This window comes from Anguilla anguilla, chromosome 1, assembly GCF_013347855.1.
Source record: "Anguilla anguilla isolate fAngAng1 chromosome 1, fAngAng1.pri, whole genome shotgun sequence".
Taxonomy (NCBI): domain Eukaryota; kingdom Metazoa; phylum Chordata; class Actinopteri; order Anguilliformes; family Anguillidae; genus Anguilla; species Anguilla anguilla.
In genome coordinates this window covers 41,080,816-41,106,363 of record NC_049201.1, presented here as the reverse complement: position 1 = coordinate 41,106,363, position 25,548 = coordinate 41,080,816, and the positions used below count along the sequence as shown (strand labels likewise).

The 25,548-nt window shown below is 38.3% G+C and overlaps 1 protein-coding gene across 10 annotated transcripts in view; it reads right to left on the bottom strand.

The window, feature by feature from the left end:
* ikzf1 (IKAROS family zinc finger 1 (Ikaros)) overlaps positions 1-25,211 on the bottom strand; it is a 47,552-nt gene extending 22,341 nt beyond the window's left edge. For 2 of the 10 annotated variants that reach the window (XM_035417838.1, XM_035417846.1), the window contains exons 1-3: positions 24,926-25,211; positions 16,139-16,192; positions 15,184-15,303 (exon numbers count right to left, since the gene is read on the bottom strand). In XM_035417838.1, coding sequence (XP_035273729.1) covers positions 15,184-15,303; positions 16,139-16,192; positions 24,926-25,193 — 442 coding nt within the window. In that variant the 5' untranslated portion in view covers positions 25,194-25,211. Of the gene's footprint in view, positions 1-15,183; positions 15,307-16,138; positions 16,193-23,945; positions 24,060-24,925 lie in introns of those variants that run through there. The other 8 variants (XM_035417810.1, XM_035417829.1, XM_035417801.1 and 5 more) reach the window with 6 other exon arrangements.
* Between the last annotated feature and the right edge of the window lie 337 nt (positions 25,212-25,548).

Sequence of the window (25,548 nt, the reverse complement as noted above, 5' to 3'; positions counted from 1 at the left end):
ACTTGGTCAAAAGCCAAAAGTGGAACTGTCTAAAGAACGGCTGTATTTCACCCAAAAGGATTCGAACAATGAGGCATTTCTTTGCAGCAAACAGACATTAATTAATGTTGTCCTTAGGGTATACTCAAAGGTATTGTTTTAGCTTTGGTATTGTTAAAGTCTAAACGAAATCAATTGTAGTCATGAAACCGTATTATGTTGAGTTTTATGATAGCTATTATCATATTGTGATAGAGAATGCATTTCAGAAATATAAATGAGTTTCCACAAAGATTATACCACTGTAAAACCAATAGTTTTTTGGCAATTAGTTAGCAAGCGAGCTAGCTTACACACAAAACAAAGAAGGAAACCGCAAAGTTTTAAAATGTGTGTACACTTCCTTATATGCCATTTTGTCTATGTAATATCCTGCAATTGGCTACTTTAAAGATTAGATGTTGATATTGCCAGATATAGCTGAATGTCTAATGGGTAGAATTAATGATTGTGGTACTGGAGCATTTGTGATGATATAATTGACAGGAGAAAACACAAAATAACACAAGTCCGAGGCTTTATTGTATGGACATGTGAAGTTGTATCTGAATTCTGTATATTCGTATGTAGCAAGAAGGTACAGAAGGTTAATGTTCTTAAGAGCTGAGAGTCTGTGGTCACTGTGATTATTTCTGAAGAGACCCTGATAAATGCCAAACTCTCTGTATTGGGCATGCCTATACATTGCCATACCTGCCATCTCAATGTATTGCCATAAATTGAATAAAGTTAAGTTACTACATTTGACAAACACATTATAACATAAAAATGCAATATGACAATACACAAATGGTAACTGGTCTTAAAATACAGCATCCACACAGAATTAATGTGTTTAGGCTTATGCTCTAATTTTCCTGATACTATCCCTGCTGATTAAAAATAATCGTGAGATAGTTAACATTTCCTTTTTTTTTTTGCTTAGGGAATAGGTCACCACTGCTTCTCTCAACATCACACTTTTGTGAAACGAATGACAGCGAGATAAACAGGAAACAGAGACACAGGAAGAAGTGTGAAACTGGAGAATGCAGTGAACTACACCAACCCGCAGTGAAGGCACGAGCAGAGCAACGGAAAAACCAAATGTCTGCCAGATCTTTCTGAAGCACCACCAACACAACAGCATCAGGCAAATGATTTAAGCACATATCACAACATTATCAAATATTCATACATGCAGCAACTGTTTAAGTTGATCAAGGATGCAAGAACAACATGCAAGCAGCATGCAGTGCGCACTAAACTTTCTTTAAAAAATACTTTTTAAAAAAGTTGCTTGACTTTATAAATAAATTAACCTTATCCTTGGAATGAATCCCAGGACACTATATCAAAATTAAATGTCCCTAAATTTTAATGACCATTGCTGTTCTTGTGAATTGGATGAGCTATTTGTCAACATCAGCTCTGTCTATACACAAAAATATAGAAACTTAATCTCTGCCATAATGCAGGAGTATTACACAGCTACAATATTCTTTTTATTATGATAAAGTATAACAGTTCCATTTTCAGAGGTACTCAGACCTCTTTTGTCATATCAGGTCAATGGGGCTCTTTGGTAACTGAACAACAAAAGCTGTGCAGTCTGTATGTCACAGCAGAGTCAGAGTTTCCTCATCCATGTACCACTGTTTGTACAAGCTCAGAGCTAAGAGGAAGAAGTACAGATAATGAAATATAGGAATCTAGGGGAAAAGGAGAACCGTCCAACTGAAATACCAAGAATTATGGAGAAGTGACAGAAAGGGAAGCAACGATAGGGAATTATACAACCATAACTGAAAGAGTCTTTCACAGTTCACTCTGGGCTGAATTTATGGCACCTTTATCCCTTCAGTCAATGCAAAAAGCCATCTTTTAATTTCAGCATTTGGGAAAAAAAAGAGGAAATCACTCAAGAACCATTTCAATGACACATTTTTAACTATGAAAATGTGGAAATGTGGAAGAACTCTACTTGGGTCTTCACCATCATCTATGAAAACACAATTTGAGCATTATTACTGGACTCCTTAAGCTGTACTGTGCGATCTCTCTCAGCTGTACCACAATGTGCCCTGTCACAATGCAGTGTAATTAAGAATGGCTGAGAGAGTGTGCAGAACACTGACATGGCTCAAGGGCTATATAACTGGCTAGCACTCATGCTTAAGACGATCCACTGCAAATCAGATTCCCTGCAAGACATAGTTGTCCCTTGTTCACATCACCATATGAAAAAAGGGCAAACCTGAGAAAAAGAGGAAAAAGAGAGTTAAACTCTAAAGTGTAAGATCACTACAGCTAAGTGTAAACACCTCTGGTGTTTTTCAAGGCCTGGCTGGGAAACAGGGAACCAGTACTGCTGACGTGATATGTCTCAGGAATATGGGGAAGTCATGTGTCGAATGAAACAGTGGACCACTCCAGCATGCTACATTCCACAGTGCAAAAGACACATCCTAATTTACCCTGGTCACCCTGAACAGGGAAGCACGCACACCACAGTTTAGACAATGTTTAAACCAGAAATTAACATATCTTTGCCAGGATCTAAACAAACAACAGTGCAGCTGGTAATGAACTCAAACTGACTGTCTTTCACAGTTCACCCTGGTCTTTTTTTTTTAAATATTTAGCCCTTCAGTCAATGGAGAAAGGCATCTTTTCAGTTCAGCATTTCAAAAAAAAAAGGAAATCATGAAAATGTCGTAGAACTCTCCCAAAGTCTTCACCATCATCTATGAAAACACAAATTAATAGTGCCAATTAATCCTAGTCTATTCAGATAATTCACATGGGATGTTCAGTGCAACATTCCAATTTTTTTCTTTTTTTTCTTTAACCTTTATTTAACCAGGTTATACTCACTGAGATTAGAAATCTCTTTTTCAAGAGAGACCTGGCCAAGAAAGCAGCAGTCGATTACAGACACAACAAAATTTCAACATTTAACATACTATAAAAGCAGACAAACAGCAATGTTCACAGTCTCACAATCTGGTTACACATGAGTAGTCTGTAGTGCAACTAAGTTCTTTCTGGAGCTCATTCTACGCTGAAGGAGCTGAGAACTGGAACGCTTTTTTGCCAGCCTCAGTACGAGCCTTTGGCATAGACAATAAAACACTGTTTTGTGAGCGAAGCCGGTATTTTCCATTTGTCTGCTGGACAATATACATGCAATAAAGGCAGACTGTGTGGGACAGACTTTACTGGTGAAAAAATGAGTGACGAGTGCATAAAATAACTGACAGAAAATGTAGGCACAAATACTGAAGGCGAGCGAGTCTGTAAGGAAAAGAGCAGGTCTGAAAGTTCCTGTTTGTGTGTTCGTGCCCTCGCACCCTAAAAATAAGCCACGCAGCAGGCGAGCCGAGGTACATGTGAGTGAAACCATACAGACGTGTCACTCAGAAAACAGTGGCCTTGGTAACTGCACTGCCATTAGTAACCGATTTTAAAAGGGCGGGGCGCACTCACAGAAAAAATTTCTTTGACTTTCCAGAAGGCTTCTTCAACCCAACTGACAAAGACAAACAAAAGGCTGAAAAATGTAATTAATGATACAACTTTCGGATGGATTCATCCCATAAAATATTAAAATGAATGAATCAGCATTATGATGACTATTTTCTGTAAGAAATGTGTAGGTAACCATAAATAGTGAAAGAAAATATCACTGGGATGCAAAACTTATGTTGTCATTAAAATTCCATCCCATTTTTTGTTCAGTCAAAAAGGGCGCCAAAGATAGATGCTGCACTAAGTTGTTTTTTCCTCAGGGTACTGATCAGGGTGTGCCTGAGAGAGGGCTGGCACTGCACCACACCAAAAGCATACAAACTGGAACATATAAGGACCTGCAGCCATGATGTGGCTTTGCTCTCCTGCTTCTGCCTGAGCAATGCACAACTGAGTCGTGCTGCAGTTTGAGAGATCCTGAGAGATAATTTTAACCTTGATACATTTTGGCTTTATCGGAGCAGAAGAGATGCAGTGCAAAGATAAACACACCACTTCCTCTCTCTGTAGAGTTAGATCTGCAGGCACTACAGCACACATACACACACACACGCACACACACAGTTTCACACACAAATACGCACACATACATATATGCATGACTAACACACAAACACATACATGCAAGCACAAAAAGTCACATACATTTGTGGCCCAAGCTTTTACTCACACAATGGCTTCACAGGCGGACACACACACCAACACTCGCACATATATGCACACTCATGCACCCACACATGAATTTATACACACACACTTATGCACACATGTGCACACAGTTATGCACGTACACACATTCATGCACATATGCATACACACATACAGATGCATGCACGTACACAAACATGTCACATGCAACCAGACGTACACATACATGCAATAACATGCACACAAAGGCATGCACTTTGTAACACTTAAAAACACTTATGCACACAACCACAAACACATACTCCTCCAAGTCTATGAAACTATGCACACAGCAAGATAACCAATCCCTGCTTCACATATTGGGGGTGAGCAGATGGTGTAGAGAGCTGAAGAAATAGGTACTGTGTGCTCACATGGAAATGGGTGGGGCAGTCTTCATGGCTTAAAATATCAAAAAGGATATAGCTAGTTACCTAGCTAGCCTGCTAATCACAGGTTCCCAGCACATATTTTCATTAGAGCATCACCGAAGTCTGATATATAATAAGTGCATATGAACATAGATTTTTATTTATTCAGAAACACTCCTTCCAAAGAATCATCATATACTTTTCTCAGTCACAGCCAACTACATTACAGTGTTAAATGAGGATTCTCACTGCAAATGTTCTGAAAATAAAATATCTAACTTTTCCATTCTATTGATCTTCAAGCAATCCATATAACAACCTCTTTAATGTAGCCAACAAAAAAAAAGTCAGTTATCTTAAAACCTGCTGAATAAAGTTCTAACTTCTTTTCCAGCGTTCCTTTCACTTTGATTCATAATGCCTAAATGACTAAGCACGGGTATGGAGGGCTGGCCTAACTGGCCCGTGATGCAACCTGCACTGAGTCAAACAGAAAGCAAAGTCCCGTCTCTGAGCTCAACCACAGTAGCATACAGCCCCATCAGAGGGAGATATTCCACTGAATGCAGCTGCTGAATGCTGATGCTTTGGGTCAAACGAGGAGAATGCAGGGGAGACTATTTACTGTCAAACAGACACCAGTGGTACAAATAAAACATGCAAAAATGCATCACTAGATTCATGCCTTGGGAAAGACACTTCATATGAACTTTGGTTCATATGAAGAGATGTTCATATGAAGGTGAGGACCATTTTTTAAAAATAAATCAGGGCATTAAATGTATAAAAACACAAGGCATAAATCAAACGATCCATAAGGAATTCACATCAGACTAGAAAATGTTGCCCTCTCATTCTGAGGCTGTGCTGAGAGAAAAAAAAAGGCAGCGATCGGAGGAAACTGAAATAGGATGTGCAAGAGTTTCCAAAGAAGAAGAACTTGCCATCAGCAGGTTTCAACACCCTTGGAGATAAAGGCTTTAGGAGGCAAGCCAAATGTGGTGGATCAGAGCGATGCTTCGCCAGACACCAGCGCTCTGCACCTGCAGTGCAACTGTAAATGGGGTCCCACTTTCACTTCAACCGTCACACGCTCATCCCTGTAGCTGGCTTCTGAAACATGTCAGCTCATATCACACTACACCCTTGTCGGTTCTCTGCTGTTTTCTGGATTTGAGTAGAACTGTGTAAACAAAGGAAGAAAGCAATAATCATTTTCTGTAATTTTCCAAGCAGGCTGAAATGTAATAAACCAGGTGCCAGGCAGCTGCATGGTTTTGAATGATTTTTTCCCCAAGCATTTTTTCATTGCACAGACAGTGTCAACGCACTTGCTCTTTGAGTACAGGCCAATATTTCCATAGACTGTCACACACTGCCATGGAGGTGACTACTTAGGAACAGAGTGTAGCTTTGCAGTAACTGTAACAGCACCAATGGATTTCCTACAACAACATTCAATGATCCTGGAAAAAAATTTTGTTTCCATCATTGGCAATACCTAGTTACCACTTATTTGACTAAAATGGGTTACTTTGCAAAAATAATCTAATTATAACTGCATTTAAAAAAAGATTTGATCTGTTTTAATTTGAGAGGATTAATATAATATTTTTTGGTGATCAGAGGGCATGGCTAATGTTCTTAATTTGTCTCTGCTTATCCTACATAAAGTTATACTAAAACCAGGCCCAATTCTACAGGTGTACCAGGGTGGACCAGGCCAACCTAAACTCTCTCCATGCCCACCCCAGCACATATCAGGACCATCTAGCACTGTATGTAAATTGTAAAAAGTAAACATGAAAGAAATCGGACCATATAACATGCTGCTTTGCTACATGCATTTGTGATCTGCAATTTATCAGTGGATTTTGCTAACCTGAGCAGAAAGAGTAACTAAGGAAACCTGAAGCATAAGGAAACATAAAGTATGATATTTGACATCATGAACCAAAGGTGGATTAGAGTAGATCCTAAGGTAGGGGCTAAGCTAGTTAGCGCTGTCGATTTGCAGGCGCTGATAGAGCTAACACTGTTAGCATGCAGCCAGAATTGCTAATATTCTGTATATACACACAATTGGTATCAGTCTTCTCTTATAAATATTGGCAAGCCACTGCAGCTAAAAAGTATATTTCTCAAAAAGTGCCCTGGGTTGTTGGCTTCGGGAAGAGTCCTGCAACTCTGATAACCTTTGACTCAAACTCGAATGGCTGTTTTGTTGTAATTGTGTCTTCTACACACTCATCAGAGTCAGAGTAATCTGAGTCACTGATAATGTAGTTTGATTCAGAATCAAATATTTCAATGCTGTCCATTTCTGTCACATTTTCAAACAAATGCTGTCCATTTCTGTCATATTTTTAACCTAAAGGCACAATAGCAGGGCTATTTGTCTTTAGTGTATTACGTCAGGCATCACAGGAGTCATTTTCCAGCATGACTTCAGGTGTTTCCATCAATAGTGACCAATTTGACAAATTTGAAGCCAATTAATTAAAGACTCAAGACTACATTGAAATTTATGCTGTTATGCGGGGCTTACACTTTAAATTCATGAGGCTACTAAGCTACCTACTGTAGCTGTGGCCTACTGATTGGCAATGACAAACAGGTGATAATCTTAAAGTCTATGATACCAGGACTTTGGTAGCCATTAAATGAGCATGTCTGCCAGAATTTAAATAACAAAAAGTTAATAAATTAATTATCATGCACGAGCTGTTACTGAGTCAGGTGAGTTTTTAAAAATGTGCACTGCAATTACAAAAAAAGCGTACAAGAACTCTAGCTTCATAGAAAGTTAGTCTCCAGCTTTACAAAATAATTTTACAGTGGCTGTGTGTGGAACTCTTATCTTATCCTTAAATTCAGTGAACAAAAATCCAGGAAATACAGGAATATGCAATTAAAATGCAAAAGGCAATAAGGAAAGTTAAAATCCATTCTTGCAAACACAGGATGACATGCATTAATGCAGATTAACTACAGGCAAACAGCTTCTGGGAGGATTCCATTTTCTCCACAGGATATTGCAGAAACACTGGCTAACTACAGACTGAGTCAGTAATAGGTATTTAGCAGATGCTCTTATCAAGAGCAACTTACATAAGTGCTTACATGCAAGCTAAGGCAATTAACAGTGCTGATGCTAAGTTATCAGCATAAAAATGGTAGTAACCCATACATCCATCCATTATCCATTTATACCCACTTATCCTGAGCAGGGTCATGGGGGAAGCTGGAGCCTATCCCAGGATGCATTGGTCGACAGCAAGAATACACCCTGGACAGGGCGCCTATATATAGCAGGGCATGATAGTAATAGTCAATACATAATCTTACAACAAAAAATTTGATGCCATAGCAGGTGCAAGAAGGAAATAGAAAATGTAGTGTAACTGGGAAGGAAATGGGTTAGAGGATATTTTAGATTTAGCTTATGCATGCAAAATGTTCAACAAGTAGAGAATTTTCAGTCTGCAGTCTAAATCAATCAATGCAATGTTCAACGTTATTTATGCAATAGACACATTATAAATAATATCATAGAAATTTGATCATGCATATATTTTATATATTTTGATAACTGGAAAATATGTTATATTTTTAAGAGATTTAAATATTAAATGCTAGTTATATTTATGTGTAAATTTTGACAGTTCAGAGCCTGGATTCATCTATAATGAAGTATTTTGTTGTGAAAATTCAATATTTCATACATGTAGTAGTTCCTACTTCAACGTAAGGTCTAGGCCAGGCCTTCCCTAATTCCTGGGGGCCCCCTCTGTATGCTGCTTATTGTTCCAACCAGTAGCAATCCCAGAATTTCAATAAGCTGTTATTTTTTCTTAATTAGGTACTTTTTCACATTAAGAGGGATAATTGACCCTCTTAAGCCATATTATGTCAGAAATAACTATACATGCATTAAAGAATAAAATTCCCATGTTCCTTTTGTGCTTATTAAGTTATATTGCCAACAATTGAACAAAACAGGTAAAACTTAAATTTAACATTGAGGGGAATAAATAGGCTTTTAACTGATGGACACCTGGCCACTAAAACTAACCATCTGGAAGATAATAAAGAATTCAAATACAACGCAAATGATAATGAGTCAACCCTGTATTGTGTTAATAAGTTTAATGAAAAAATTATTAAAGAAATTAAACACATGTTTAACAACCTAATTAGGGGCCTATTGATTTACCCCTATCTTTTATTTCATCAAAAAAAGCCAGAAGTACTACTGCGGGGGATTGAACCCAGTTCTCCACAGTGGTAGGCAAGTGCTTATACCTCTACACTACCCAGACTGCCATTCAGGCTTAGTTTCTTAATACTCCATCAAACTCATGAGGCCAAGCTCAGCTGGAACAAAAACCAGAAGCATCACTGGCAATCCAGGACCAGGGTTGCCTACCCCTGGTCTAGACCACAAAGACCTCAAATACCTCAAAGACAATGGCTGCATGCAGGGAGCTGTTTAACGGTCACAGTCTGTTTCATTATCCATACGGATGCCTTTGCTTCCTGTTTTTAATGGCCATTAGTAATTTGTTGGCTGTGCTGTCAGAGAGAAAGAAAGAGCATGCTACCTTCCTAGTCACATGGCACAACAGCCTTTCCACTCGACTCAGCCCTGGCTGACACCAAACTGAAAACTGAATGCAGGAATTTGCCTAAATGGTATGGAGAGTTTTCTGTACAGTAAATGAAAAGAATTATCCATTCAGCTACTAAGCATATGATAATACATTTCAAAGTTGCAATGACACAAAACTGGGTATGTTTTCCTGAGGAATCCCAGATACAAGAAGGAAAAAAAATTTGGAAAACTTTCATAAACTTTTTAAAAGGTGGATAACAAAATAGAGAGGTTTAAATAATCTCATACATCCTTTCACTATATGAATCCACAGACGCATATAGGGCTGTGACAATCCCTTCTTTAATTTGAAATTGCGCAACTCACCATACCATAACATGTCCCTGTTTAAGCTGTCAAGTATTTAAATTTTACATAAAAATATAAATATATGAGTTGGCACAAGGAAGCGCAGACCACTGATGAACGGTGTCTGGGGTCAAGTATACCTGCGATACCCATTTCAAAGGTTCCAAGTGGAAAGTGAATGCAGACACTGAATGCACTGAATGAATGCAGGTGAAAGTGAATATGGTGAAGCAGGAACACACAGAAGACCTGAAAACACAGTCTGGGTGAAGACGGCCACATCTTGTGAGAAGGCAACTTTGTGCCTATAGGTCACTTTTCTGTGTGCATTTATTGGGGCTGTGAACAGAAGAATTATGACAGAAAGCTGCTTGAAATTTTGTAGTTTGATTTGAAGGGAACTTCATAGCACGCCACTGAAATACCACTGAGGCCAGGAATAACTATCCAAAACTACAAACATGAGACTTCCTCCTCTGTTCTCAGCAATCTTTCCCACTATATCCTCTTCCTGTAACAGCTCTCTTTTTCTCTTTACAGATTCGCCCACACCTCTGCCCACACTGTTCCTGTAGTTTTCCACTCCAAAATATAAAAATAAAAGAACTCCTATCAATTAAACGTTTGACTAGTGACCACATTGAGATTTTTCTAAATGGTGGATGTTGGATTGATTTTTCTGTTTCTGAACATGCTAAATTTAGATGAACTACCATACTATTATTACTGACACTGTTTTTATGTCAGTGTTCTGCATCCATCAACAATAAAAACTGAGTCAAACAGTGAGTGAAAAGGTCAGTTACTAAAAAAATGCCACTTAATTTTAAGAATTAGTGTTACTCCGGTAATGTGGCAATGTAGGTGGAAATAGATTCATTTAACTCAGTTTAAATGAAAAGAAATGTTAAACAATATTAAATATTTCAATTTCCAAACAAGTGTGTTGTTCTATGGTGAGGCATCAGGTCATATACACTTCTACAGTCAGCTACAGACTTAGGCAACAATTGGGATTTCAGAGACTTTTGGGGTTACAGAAGTGACATTTCAACATACTTCTTTTAGCGTAGCTTGTGGTATAAGCAATGACTAGGAACCACAAGGACACAGCAGTAAACATCCTCAACTACAGTTTGTAATTTTTTAAATGTGTAAGCATGTGAATGGGGGAATGTCCATACTTAAATATACTCCAGAAGAAGAATAAAAGAACTACAAAAGTAAAACAAGCCCTGTTGATCATCATGTTCATCTGTGTGGGGAGGAAAGAACTTCACTGCACAATAAAAATAACTGCACCACAATATGGACAATATTCCAGGTTATTCCTGAATTAATAGTGTGATATATTCAAAATGATGGGTCAACACTTTTATAAAAATAAAAGCATATAAAAATGACAGATTAAGAAAATGTACATTTTCAACACATCCATATAACTCATCAGGCCACTAGTAACATATATATGAGTGTTTTAAAGCTTATGAACATAATATAAATTTATTCATCTTCTGCTGTGTGTATTATGAAATTAACAATAAATAAATAACAATGAATAATGCAAAACATAACTGTGACTACGATACAAAGTCCCAATGGTAATGAAAATGATAAGACTGCGTTCCTAGCAACCAGCACCTAAACTGAATGGTCAAAACATTCTTTTGATGTCGTTCCCTCCCATTTCTATAAACTGTCGATTTGTCACATACCAAAAAAATTAATAAACCTTATTGTACTAGTCATAATAATTATTGTATTTGATTTATTGCTTAGCATTCCATTGGTCAGCCTGTACTATTTCAAAGTCACTATTGGCACATTAAGAATTCCCATGACACATAATTCCCTATGTGTCATGGGAATTCTTAAAGATTCCTACAGGGAACATGTATTCACTGGCCTTCCAGTTATTATTAAGCCCACTACCGTAAAGTCTGTGAATCCCCAAAAAACAATACATATAAAAATATGTATGGTAGGGCTAAATATAGCCACTCTTGAGAACAGATGGTAATACTTCCTTTATAACTGTAATCATAGGGGTGGACCACTATTATGATTTTTGCAGCTATAATATTATCAGCCACATTTAGGGCAGGACTGTATACATTACTTTCTAAATTCTGATTTTAAAAATGACAAACCACTTATTTCCCATTTTTTAACCATATAAGATAAAAACACTTTTCTACTTAACTCTTATGTCACTCTGAAATGGTTTTGGAACTATACTCCCATGTTATTTTAGATATTTCCGACACATCTACAAATATCGGACAACATCTAGTTTGCATATTATACAGCATACATTATTATATATCAATCAATCTTCTTTTCTATTGTGCCATTTACACCCAGGTTGCTACAGAATACTTTACAATTTTTCTAATAAAAATGAAAAAATAAAATCAACTAAAACTGAGCCAATTTGAGAAAGCTAGGATCATTCCCCCATCCTCTAAAAGGTAATCAAACTCAACCCCTATATAACACCACAAGTACATTGAAGTATAAACTGAAATACAACACATTTAGCATATTTTCACACACACTTGCATATTGATTGTAATCATGTGTACACACTTAACAGTACACTTTTAAATGACCCCTGTTTTTAGTTGGCCTTCTCTTTGGCTCTCCTTGCTCTCAATCAGAGTGTGTGTGGTACAGATAAACCTCAGAGAATGTATGTGGTAATATGAAAAATAAGTGTTCAGATTATACCCCCAGAAGAAAAGAAAACCTCATCAGTATTTCTGATAAAAGTGCATGCTGGGTAATATGCTATTTCAAATGAGCACTTGCACACTATGGGTGCATTCTACTGGAAAAAGAGCTGCCTATTTTACAGGTGGATAAAGGCAGTCATGTGACATGGCTGCACAAATAAACTTGGACAACTCTGAGAAGTAGAATAATACCAATTCTCAGGTGATCACAATTGGTTGCCTCAGTAATGGTATTATTTTACTTCTCAGACTTAAAAACGTTTTCCCCTGCTGTTTAGAACATGCATTCATATTTAACAAAAATATATCTATATATAATATGGTTTTAAAATATTTAATTTCTACATTTCCCTTACGATCAATGTAACCTGGAATCTTATTATTATGTACAAGTGTAAGCAATTTGTATATTAATAATAGTAAAAAGTCTTCAATATAAAATAAGCTGTTTAAATTTAACACCGTAATTACATTTCACACACATATGCTGTAGAACGAACCAACGGACCCGCCATATTCTTATGAGACGGGAGCCATGCCTACCTACCAGAACACAACCATGCCTACCCTCCAGAATGCCAGCACATCTACCCTTTAGAATACATCAATCAGTGGGTTTACGTGATGTTTGAAAAAGTCGATTTATTGTTTTAGTTCGGCTAAAACTGGACTTTTAAAAATCATGTAAACATTGTAGTCCGACTGAAGTCGATTTTTTCAGAGTCGGACTAACATACCTAGATAATGCGGTTGGGGGTCGATTTACTATGGTATATATACACTTCAATAGGCCAAAAATTGGCCTAGGCAATCTGCGCATGTTCCGTAGGTTAGAGGTTCTGCTGCGACAGGTAATTAACCCAAAAGTCGAACAGCGAGCGCACAGTCGAGGAGGTATCATGGCGAAAAAAACACATTTCTGGACAGACGAGGAGACCAACTTCATGCTATCGCAACTAAAGGAGTTAAATATCCTAAAATATATGGATGGAAGAAAAATGCGGAATGGCAAACTATTCAAAAAAGTTGCAAAAAAATTGGAGGAAGCAATATTTATAAGAAGCCCTGAGCAGATCCATATATGGTGGAAGCATCTCATCTCATTTGTACCAAAACTAAAGCATATAGAACGTACGAAATGTACAGCGCTGTAAAGTTGTCCATTTTTTGTCTTTAATAGTCCAGGCACAGACAACATGGACAGACAAAACCAACAAAAGTCCGCCGTTCGACGAAAGCGCCACTTGCTACTAGCTACCTGTTGTTTTGTTTTGGTTCCTATGTGGCACAAAAGGTCAACCGGAAGAAAGTCTTCATCAGCTACACCTCGGTCAATAAATCAGTTCTTTCCGAGTCATGTATATTGGGACAACGACAATAGTCCAATTAAATATCATCTTTGGCCAAACCAAGCTATTAATATAGATCGATTTCAACTGTGCATGTAAACGCACTGAATGACCACCAGAACACAACCAGACCTATCTACCAGAACACAACCATGCCTACCCAGCAGAACACAACCATGCCTACCCACCAGAACACAACCACACTGACCTGCCAGAACATAACCACACCTACCAACCAAAACACAACCATGCCGACCCACCAGAACAGAGCCATAGCTCAATTTCCCCTGCTCTGACATTATTGGTTTTTCAAAACCACACACACACAGATTGAAACATTTACCCAGTGAATGGGTTGTCTTAAACACAAGGTGAATTATTTTAAATATAAAGATCCATCCGATATATAGGCTAACGGGGCTCAGAGAAGTGATAAACTACAACATTTCCACATATTTTTCAGCTCAATACTTATTTTATTGAGCAAAAAAAATATATAAAGCTCAGTTATAACTTAAGCACAAGGATTATAATTTTTTTAAATTTTCTTACAGTACATTGAGAACATTCAGTGTGAATGCCCAACAGCCAAACCATATTTTTGTTGTTAATCTGATTTGCATAAAATGTTGCTGCCGTTTATGTATAAAACATTTGTCGTGTCTGTTGGGCATTTGTGTGTCACTTTCCAGCTTGCTTTGTGCTGTTGCAGTGTTCACACATTTAAGCTGCTTATAAGCAAGGCTCACACTGCAAAATGGACACAAGTGATGTGTTTCATGGCATTCTTACACAGCTTGTTTTTATTTTGGATGCTAGAAGCTCTCTTTCTGATACAACCAAGAGATATTCAGAAACCTGAGCCTTTATTTAAGAAGAGTGGATACTGGATGTGCATTTTATTTTTCAAGTTACACATTTTTTATACAATATGAATGAAAATATTTATAATTTAAAAATAAACCAAAAAAAACAAAGTATCTATGTTTTAATAAAATATGTGTAAATAAAGCAAGTAATAATAATTCAGCACAAAAGAGTACAAAAAAGCAGTAAGAATAATTGCAGGTGTAAAGGTCTGCATAGAACATCTGCATAGGTCAGTACAGGGCTCAGGGGTCCCCCAGTAATCTAATATACCCATACACTGTGTCTATGGATTGGGTGGATTGGGATATGGATTTTTGAATTTAAAATGGATGCATGCAATTTTTAAGATGCTATTGTGTGCGATGGAATTCAGTCTCTCTAACATATCCTCATTGTTCTTTGGAAATATAAATCAATAGAAATTGAAGTTAATAGTCTCTTTTCAACAGGAGGTAAATTGTAAATTAAGAAGTTTTGAAACTGGATAATCTGTCCCTTTAAATTGTGACTTGCTGGTGGGTCTATGTGAAAGGAGGCTGGGGAGATTTGAGCATTTAAGCTGTACATGTAGTGCCCCACATGTTGAGCTGACCTATTAGGTGTAAATGTGCAGGGAAAATGGTGGGATGTGGGATCGGCCAGGCAGAAGTGTTACTCACCGAGGCCCTTGTCCGGCTTATTGTTGTGCTGCTGCCCGGAGCTGGCCGACAGGTCCTCTGGCACAGCCATGGGGTCGTCCGGATCTTCTGAAGCCTCATTCACAGGGGGGCTTTCCCTGCCTGCTAAAGAAATGAAGCACACCAACTCTCATCTCACCTCTCAAATGTCTCATAAATCTAAACTGCCTGAAAGCCATGAGTTCTAGGCACAGGTACCTGACAAAGTAGCATCACTTACATTAGTACATGCTGTATGTGGTAGTATATTAATACACTGTATGTGTTCAATTTGAAATTTAATGTATGCTTTCCCTATGAAGGAAAAGTGAATTCATGCTTTGAACATGAATTTAAAGCAAGTTACTGTTAGAAAACGCTTGCATAAGTTTTTGAATTTCAGTAGCAGCTGAAATAATAATAATGTATCAATAGTAAACAAGACACTTGCCGGACACTTGCCAAAGCATAATTGAAAAGGTTAAATTGCAATTATGTGCTATCTTTGTTTTGCTAATCTACAGTGAGTCAGTGTAATTCAGATTCAAATTTAATGTGGAAGAGATGGAAAGCAGGGCAGAGGTCTGCAGAATCTGAATACTCCAGCCGCCCTAGCTGCCCCGGCTGCCCAGGAACGGATGTGCGCCATGCGCCTCATGGTCTTCTCTTTCTGCATCTCTCTTCTGCTTTATCAGCTGCATATTATCTCCCCAGATCAGCCTTCGCTCTCAAACATCAAAGCCTCAGTCAGCAACAAAGGTCAACATGCCCAGTATCAGCTTTGGACAGACTCAGTGGTGTTTTCACAAACACAACCAAGATGCTTTCTGCTGATGGCTGAAATACCAGCACCCAAATGAAAGCTCCACCCAAGTGCGAATCGCTTTTCCTCCTGCAGACTCAGTGCCCTTTCTTTGGCCTCCTGCCTATTCGTCGTTCTGCAGGTGAAAGTCCTCACCTGACAGCTGGGTCATTTCGTGAGCCTCCTCTGTCTCCATTCGCTGCAGGTATTCTAACAGGAAAAGACAAACACGTGTTCAGACAGAGACATGCATTCGGTGTAATTAACCTGCTGCTGAAAATGCAATAATGTAAAGACAACGCTGTTGATTAAAGAACTGCCCTTTTTCCCATTTCCCCAGTAGTCTTTCAGCAAGCTGGCAGACACTGCGGTCCTCCGACCGCGCCGCGTTACAGACATTTCATTACGGTTCTGCCAGAGAGATGGGTTGAAGGTGTGGAAGGCCCGGATTGGGCGGAGGTGCACTCCAGGGTGGCGGTGGGTAGGAATGGGTTTTCAGACCACATTTGTTATTTATTGTTAATTTCCTGTCGCGTAATCATCCAAAAATGCAAACTGACTGCCTCAAAATTAAGCAGAAAATTAAATGGCCCTGGGTCAGCGGCGATGCTGCTGTTCGCTCTTCCTAGCTGATCTGTGCCGTGTTCTCTCTAATTTACTGAACATGCATCGATGAGCCTCGCCGTCCGGGCCCTGACACACGCAAGCAGCAATCAGAAACACAGACACAGAGGAGCAGGGTGCGGGGGAGGGGGCAGGACAGAAATGAAGAAGTTTGCACAAGAAGAAGCAATTTGCTGAAGACCATCTCCCTGGGCCAAGCAGGCCTGCATTTGTGAGCAGACAGCACTGCGCTCCGGCCCCATTAATAATATATCCTCCTACAGCCTGTAGCAGATGGCCCCAGCAGCGGCTCCAAGACCTGCTCCGCCACTTCAAGACGTCCCCAGCGGAGGAGCCGCCCGGCTCAGAGAGCCATGCAGGGAGAAGTGAAGCTCCCTAAAATAGAGAAACCAGCCCAAGGGAGAAGGGGAACCCGAGCTTCCTGTTTTACTGACAGATGGCTCCACAGATTTGGAACAAACAGTGGGAAGCAGCAGCCCCTTCTGTTGCAACACAATGTTCTGAGGAGGGCGACTTCGCCACCTCGACCACAGACGCCGGGGACAGGGGCGGGAGGCCGCAGGGTTAGTGGTGCAGAAGACCTGTGGCACAGGAAACCGTTGCGTGCCACTGCGGGAAAATGAGGTGTATGATTGATCATTTGTTCAGCAGCTGGCCCCGGAGGTCAGGGAGGGAGAGTGAATAAAAATTGTGATGTATAGGAATGAAGGGGGAGGGGCAAAGGAGAAACTACAGATAAATTTGCAAATGTAATCAGAAACCCTGTTACCAGGCCAACACCGCTGGAGAAAATAGCTGATAGAAGACTGTACTGACTCGTTACAGTTTCTGTTGTTATAACCCAATGTGTTAAACAGTCACTTTTTCCTATTTATTTTCTAACAGCCTGATTCTGGGAAAAATTGTTGTTGGGTACAATAATGTATTCAGGCTTTATGCTTGTACTAAAATTGCAAGGCCATTGGATAAGTGCTAAAAGAAGCAGGTGATGTTAGGGCAGGTAATATAATTAATTTAATAAATTATTTCAATCATATCTTTCCCTATTTCAATATGTAAAAAAGACGGAATATATAAAAAATACATACAAGTATAAAATGTACTTTTCACTAAGGGCTTTCTACAAAAAGCAAGTGTTGAACATGAAACTGCAAATGTAACACGGGGGCAAGGAGAAAATTTGCCTAAAGTAGTAAACCGTATTTTATACATGTTTCCACGTATTCTTTAGCACAAGAACATTACGGAAACTACTAGAAACACGTTTCCTGTTTCCTCACATTGGATAAGGTGTGAAAAAAGTAAACCTTTTGAACAAGCATTTCATTCTTGAAGGGAGATGAGTAACATATTATAGGCTATATACTTCAGGGGTTTAGTGGAACTGTAGGTGACACTAGTTCTGAAATGTAGCAGATAGTTTGATTAATTCCACGAGTCAATCACAATGTTCCAAATGTACTCATTTTATTACTGTTTAGAGAGTAATAAAAAAAACATTTGACTGTGCTACTCTGTGAACAGATGTGCTCACGTCTTCCACACTTTAGCACCACTGAGATGAAGTAGAGGGATCACATGTATCAAGCATGTAGATGTCGTAGTGGAGTTCCAAGCACGTGCTGTGCATGTACCCTGGAGCTGGGCTAAAGCGCACCGGGGAATTCCAGTCACACAGAAAGAGCCAAACCTGTGGCTCAGAGCAGTCAGCGAGCAGATCGACAGGAAGAGGGCTGTGGGTTTACTTGACACAGGGGGGTCTGCACTGTGCAGAGTGAGAAACAGGGTCAGGCTAGGCGGGGGTGACTAACAGGTCCGTTAAACAGAAACTACTTCATACCAGCAGGAGCGGGAGCCCTACAAACGCATGTACACACACACACACACACACACACACACACACATGGCCACGGACAAAGAGAAAAATCACACACACACACACGCACATGCACACACATATATACACACACACACAAGCACGCATGCTCACACACACACACACACCTGCACACAAACTAAAATTCTGACACAAAAATTCTGGATTGTTCTTTCTCCCCAAAGTTAAATAGTCTCAAAATTCTTACACTTGTGTGTGACAGACCAGGTTGCCATGTAACTCTGAAATGATTTTCATGAAATTTTACTGTAGCCTTTTGGAATAATCACACTCCAATCTCCTGAATCAGAAGCTAATACTACAAGTACAGTTGGAGAAATACGCCATTTTTATTTTCTTTCTAATTGTCCATTTAAACAGTCTTGGTTCATTGTTATTGAGTGTTTTTATTGAATTATGTATGGTAATGAGGAGAAACACTGTATGTGACATTTGGAACAACTCATAAATAGGTTATACCTGAACGCTACCAATTTAAGGAACACTGACAGTTTCGAATCCTGAGATAGCTTCAACTTTGTAAGTGTTACAAACAGTACTGTGGTCCATGATGTCACACACCAATAAAAATAAATAATTTGATTAAAGATGATGTGTGTGAACGTTTTTCAATGTTGGATGATGTCAGAGACCTTAATGCCTAAGATACAACTTCTGCACTTGGTATGCTTGATTTATCTGCAAGGGCCTGGAAAATCTGGTCACGTGACCATGGCAAGGTCAATCAAGTGGTGAAAAAACTAGTCAGAGCTCAGCACGTCACTCAAATTACAGAATTATCCAAGAAACTGGCTCACATGAACAACAGAGACGAACAACATATACAAATATATTATATATCAATATATTTATCAAGTAATTTAAGACATCTACAAGTTTTGTGAGCATTACGTATGCTATACTAGCCTGTTTCAATGTGATATTCAGTTATTCTGAAATTACTGAAATTGTAAAGCCATTTCTTGTTTGGAAGCTAAATAGCCTTGTATATAGCCTTGCTCAACACTCATATGTGATTTCCATGTTTTCAGCCACAGTAACTACTTTATAAAGACAGGAGAGCCCGTTTTCAAATAAGTTAATTCACCGGCCACACATATTGCCTAGATAAAGTGACGCATAAAGCATACCGACTCTTCAATATGCATCAGGGGATGGAGCAGTGTACGCATTGTACAGCGTACATTGCATTGCCTTGCATTACATAAAAGTACATTGTACAACATTCAGCAAATGCTCTTAATCAGAGCAACTTGGACAGATCATATTTTTGTATACAATCTATTTATACAGCTGAGTACTTACTGAGGTAAATAAATCATAAGCAACTTGCTCAAGAATGCAACAGCAATGCCTGATTAAGGAATCAAGCCTATCACTTCTGAGTTTGAAGTGCTACACTACAACAATTATACTAATTTGACACAAATTCCCTCAGCACATCGCTATTTCCTTTTTATGACATATTTAATTTCATGCATTTGTTTAACCAGGGGTCCCTTAAGATTAATGATCTATTTTGCAACAGAATAATGGCAATAAAATGTGACACATCAAACTTTTCATTTCAAATGAAATTCATATCTATGGCCTGAGTCACCACTCTGTCACGACTCTGGAAAAAAAGAGTAATTATAATGTTTTCAAACACCGACAAGGATACTATATTTTCTGGCTACATTTGCTTTTGAAAGATGCTCGATGACAATTATGACTAAAAATCGTTTTTTCCATTTCTCTCGTCCTGTACCACATAACTTGTCTACTTCTGCCATTTTGTGGGGTGGACTAAGGCAGCGTTTCCCAACCTTTTTCCTGCCGCAGCACACTTTCCAAATTTACAGAATCTCGGGGCACACCACTCAAAAGCGAGTGACATACTGATGTTGATGTGATGTGTCAACAGTAGGCCTAAAGTGTTCTTTTGGGGTTTCACTTAATGAATATGCATATTACTTACATTTATTTTGGCTTTTGTGAATGAGATTTGTTCATTTAAGTGTTTTAAAATTCATTTGAACATAAAAATTCTTTTTTTAAGGATGTTTCACACGGCACACCTGACCTCGCCTGACGGCACACCGGAGTGCCGCGGCACACTGGTTGGGAAACGCTGGACTAAGGAACAAGGAAAGACAAGGAGATACGGAAAGACTATTCGGATGCAGCCATGGTGGGCTCAGTAGTACCAACCATGGGTACTGGTTACAAACTCAACACAGTCTTTTTGTCTTTGTTTTCATGTAGGTATGATTATAAAAACAGGAACTCCACACAAGCAGCTTTATCAGCCCAGTATCCTGACCTCTGCACGGACAAGGCTGGCAACACAATTCTTTGATACCCTCACCACTGGGCAGGGTTGTAGTTGTAGTATCCCACTGCTGGGGATACTATCAAACATTCTCTTTGAATCAAGTACCAAATAGACTATTTTCAGAGACATGCAGGAGAATTGATTCTCTTCCAGAAAAGAATTAGGTACATATTTGATTAGTATATGTACTTAATCAATTATATGTGTTGTTACTTTCTTGTAATTAATGCTCTGCGGAAGAAACTAAAAGATCCAATTTACTTTTTTGTGGATAAAGATCCACAAAAAGACAGTAGAAAACAATTAACACCACTATCGTGATAAAATATATTGCCATTTTCCCACATGTGGATAATATGGTACTTTATTGATCCTTCAATGGAATCAATCAAATTAACATTTTTTTAAATTCCAAGTTTAAATTACAAAGAGACAAATATATAAATATATATATTTCACAATTATTAGCACCCCTATGCCTAGTGCTTTGTGCAGCCTCCCCTGGCAGTGATAACGGCACTCAGCCTTTTCCTGTTGAAACATTATGTTTTCATTTATGATAAGGTCGAACAAAACATTTGTAGGGATCTTGAACCATTTCTTCATGCAGAACCTTTAAGGATCCGCATGGATACTCTTCAGTTAGCACGTATGAAGCGCCCTGTATAATTCAGACCACAGGTTTTCAATCGGGTTTAAGTGAGAAGGCTGAAATGGCCATTACCAAACATTGATTTTAAGGTTGCTGGAAGGTCCCCATATGATCCACCACCATTGATTTCATTTTTTTTTTTTCATTTTAGACACATTTCTCATCGTAGTTACACTTTAGCAGTATTCAGACACATGAATTTGTTGGTTGCTCTCAGCAAGGACATTCCCAATCCAACCCTTCCAGAGCCTATTGGTATAGATGTGGAATTGTATGGCTCATTTTGAGACTTGATGACCCCAAGATGCAACTACAATTTGCTTGAGCTGTGATACTGGGGCTTTTCTTTGTCTCTGTCCTTCTTCCCCAGTGTGTGGCAACAACCTTCCTGGCCAGTTTTCAACTGTTCTACATATTTGAAACTTTGATTATTTCCCAAACTATGCTTAGGAGCGTGGTTCATTATTTATTTATTATTTATATACTTTTGTTTTGTACCTATTAACTAATTTGTGTAAGTGAACAACCATCTTTCACTCTGGATTTGACAATTATTTGGCTTTCCCCATGTAATTCCCCATGTAATTTCCCCAAAAAAATAATTTTATTGCAGGTCTAATTTTAATTTTACTTAAAATAATCTTTAGGGATGCCAATAATTTGGCATCTATGTTTATGACAATAAAAATAGTATTAGGCTACCTCACAAAGTATCACCTATTATCTGTGTTATCCTTATAGATATACTTTATTTCTCAGACAATTCACAACTCAGTCTAACTATAGAAACTATCTGAAGGCATAAGTCAGAGTTAAATATGTTTTTGCAAAATTTATATTATATTAAATTTGCCATTGCACTGCCGTACAACAAACAAAAATGATATTGATAAAGCGAAGTGTTAAGGAAGTGAAGTAACCTAAGGGAATGATTACTCATTCCTGTTTTCAGATGTTGTTGCAATCACCCCTTTATGTTATGACACACCACATGGTTGTGGTAGTGGACATATCCATATGGTTATCAGTAGAGGTAGGTTTTACGGCTGGGGCTGGACTGCAACTTATGTGTTGTTGCAAGTTTGACAGTTTATTAAAAATATAAACCAATTAAACAGGGACCTTCCTTTATAGCCTGCATTAACATGTGATACACTTCAGTACACTGGTGTCGAGTGGAAACAATTCAGTAACTGAATGTTACCGTTTTCCCTGTTCTCCGCCCCCCTTTCTGTCTTTGTCTCTCTCTCGCTCTCTAGCTCTCGCATGCAACCACTAACTCAGCTACAGAAACGTTCGCGTATCTGTCAGTGAATGTTGTTTTTTTTTTGTTTAAAAAAAAAAAAAAATCATCTTAACCCCCTGCAAAGCTTTAGTTGAGATCACAGGCAGTTATTACTTTTCATTGCAGAGGTATGCAATGCATTTTAGTAGATTGATAGTTAATAACTATTAATACGAATTAAAAGTTAATACGAATCTGAAATGATTGCTATATTTTTTCCATTTGAGTCACGGTGGCGTGGGATATGTCAAGGTCAGCCAGAAGCAGAGAGACAAAGAAACGGAAATAAAACTGTGCTTATCTGCACTGCTAAAAACTTTATAAAATCTTTATAAAATCCAACTAGTCAAGACAGTTCTTACAGCGCTCCAAGAGCTGGACACTTCCTTAAATTTATTTCAAATTATATTCGTAACATAGATCATGTCTACAGCAACTAAAAAAGTAACTTGCCTACATTAAAAACAGCAGAGCAAACTTCATATTCATTGGCGTTAATGTTAGTCAGTAACAGGAATTTTTTTCGGAATTTATTTGCGCAAATATTTATGAAAATTAGCTGACAACATAAGACATGACATGCGCCAAACTATAATGAAATATGGTTTTAGTTGCTTGAACACCTTTTGTAGAAACATATGATTCCATTAAAGTTCAACTTGTATCACTTCAAATATTACGATCTTTATATTATTATTATTATTATTATTATTATTATTTATTTTTACATTTTTATGTCTTCTCAAAACTAAAAACAATAAAACATATTGTTAAACCATGTTCTATACTGTAAAAAAGCAACGTGGCAATATGCTAAATCAATGGAAAGCACAGAAGTTCATCTTTTTGGTACATTTTTCACAGCTGGGCCCAGTTAAATGATAATCTTAATCGTGTAGATTTGGCCTACGTTAGCTCTAAAGCAGTTAGTTTCAGGAGTCCTGTTAACTAATTTTAATAAAGAAAAACTCTTGTAAACTACGATAACTCCGGAAGATGCTGGTCAACAAGTGGTATGTCCGAAAACGCTTTTAAGTTCATTGATGGTTTAATTATGTAGGTCATTATTTAGTATTATCATAGGTATTATACATACATATATAGCTTTTTTAATTTTTATTTTACAAGACACAACGTCTCCAAGTGTGTTTATGGTCGACAATATATAAAATGCAAGGAATGAGTTACCTTACGTTCCATTCTTCAGTTTTTATAAAATGTGATTCACGGTGCAGAGTCAGATTAAGACTGATTTACGTTATTGAGCTTTTAGTAGTACACTTCCGTTACAGCAGGCTATCTATTGTTCAGTCCATTCCTTGAGGATAAAAAACAACAACCACGTATTTAAGCCTGTAACTATACTAGATTAATTAAATCTAGGAAACAGCGTGTTAAATGGTATGAACTCCTGAAAATAGTTTAACATTTGCGTAGTCTAATACAATAATACACGTTTAAAAGTTTATTATTCACCTGTAACAATGGATAACCATGTAAACGTGTAAACTTTGTATATCGCTACAATAATAATAAATGAAACGACAATAATAATAAAATGATTCATTTTTTAATATCCTCTTGGTTTGTTCAGAAATGTGAGCACGTATTCAGAGGAGGATGGATGCGCGCTCTTTCAACAGGTGTCCAGCCAATCGAAAGCGACAAGAAAACTTCTGTCTGGCCAGAAAGCTGAATTTAATTTTAAATACAGCCAACTGTACTGATTCAGGGCAGGTTGAAGAAATATAAGCCAGTGTTTGTATATTTAGTGTAGAGTGTATGTAATCACTAAAACTGCTCGTTCTAATAAATTTAGGAATACGAGGAAAGAATTCCTTCGGGTTCCATGGAGGATATCTAACTGTTTCCATTATTAAAATGCTCTCTACACATTCGTAAGAAGACTCAATTACGTGGCAAGCAACTTTTCTGGGGAGGAAAAAACAGCAGCATAGTGTCGATTGGCGTCTCTATGAAGACTTTCTAATCTCACAGGATTGTTAAATTCCGTTTGTACACCTGCTTGAAAAATAAGGACACATCTCTTCCGCTCCACAAAAGTGCCACGGAAAGTTGGTTTTCTACTTCTTTTCGAGAAAACCATCTACGCAAATTATGTTTTGCTATTATGTTGGAATTAAAAAACATCGTGAATGGTACTCTACCTGCTATTCCTTGAGTTTGCAATATGAAGCTCTTCCAGCTCTCTCCATGTGGTGAAGTTCGTACCGCCGCGGCAGCGCTGTGGAACTGTGCCCTCGGTCCCTCCCCTCTCCACTCCACTTCCTCGTTCCAGCCTAACATTTCTAAATTTCTGCACGAGGCATTTTGCAAGCTTTTATCCAGAGGTCGAATTTGCTCAGAGAATAGGAGCCGCAGCCCTTGGCACTTGCTTTGTATCATGCCAATAAAAGATGACACCCAGTAGACCATCACTGGCAGCCATGCATGAGAGAGGATAGAGCCAGCGAGGAGACTGGACCACTAATATATTTATTTATTTACTTCTCAATGAGGGAGAGTGGAATGGAGGGGGGAGGGGGTACTCACTCTTCTCCTCTCCTCTCCTCACCTGCTCTAGCATCCTAACGTAATTCCAATATACAAGATAAGATGCTCAGGGGACCTGGAAAGAAAAAGATGCAAGCATTTATTCAATTTAGCCTAAATACTTGTTAATATGGCTGTTTGTCCTCTTTATTGGAATTTTCCCTTCGAACACTTAAGAGCTCTGCTCACGGTTTGAATCAAAAGAGATATGTCCACCGTGTAATGATACAATAACCAT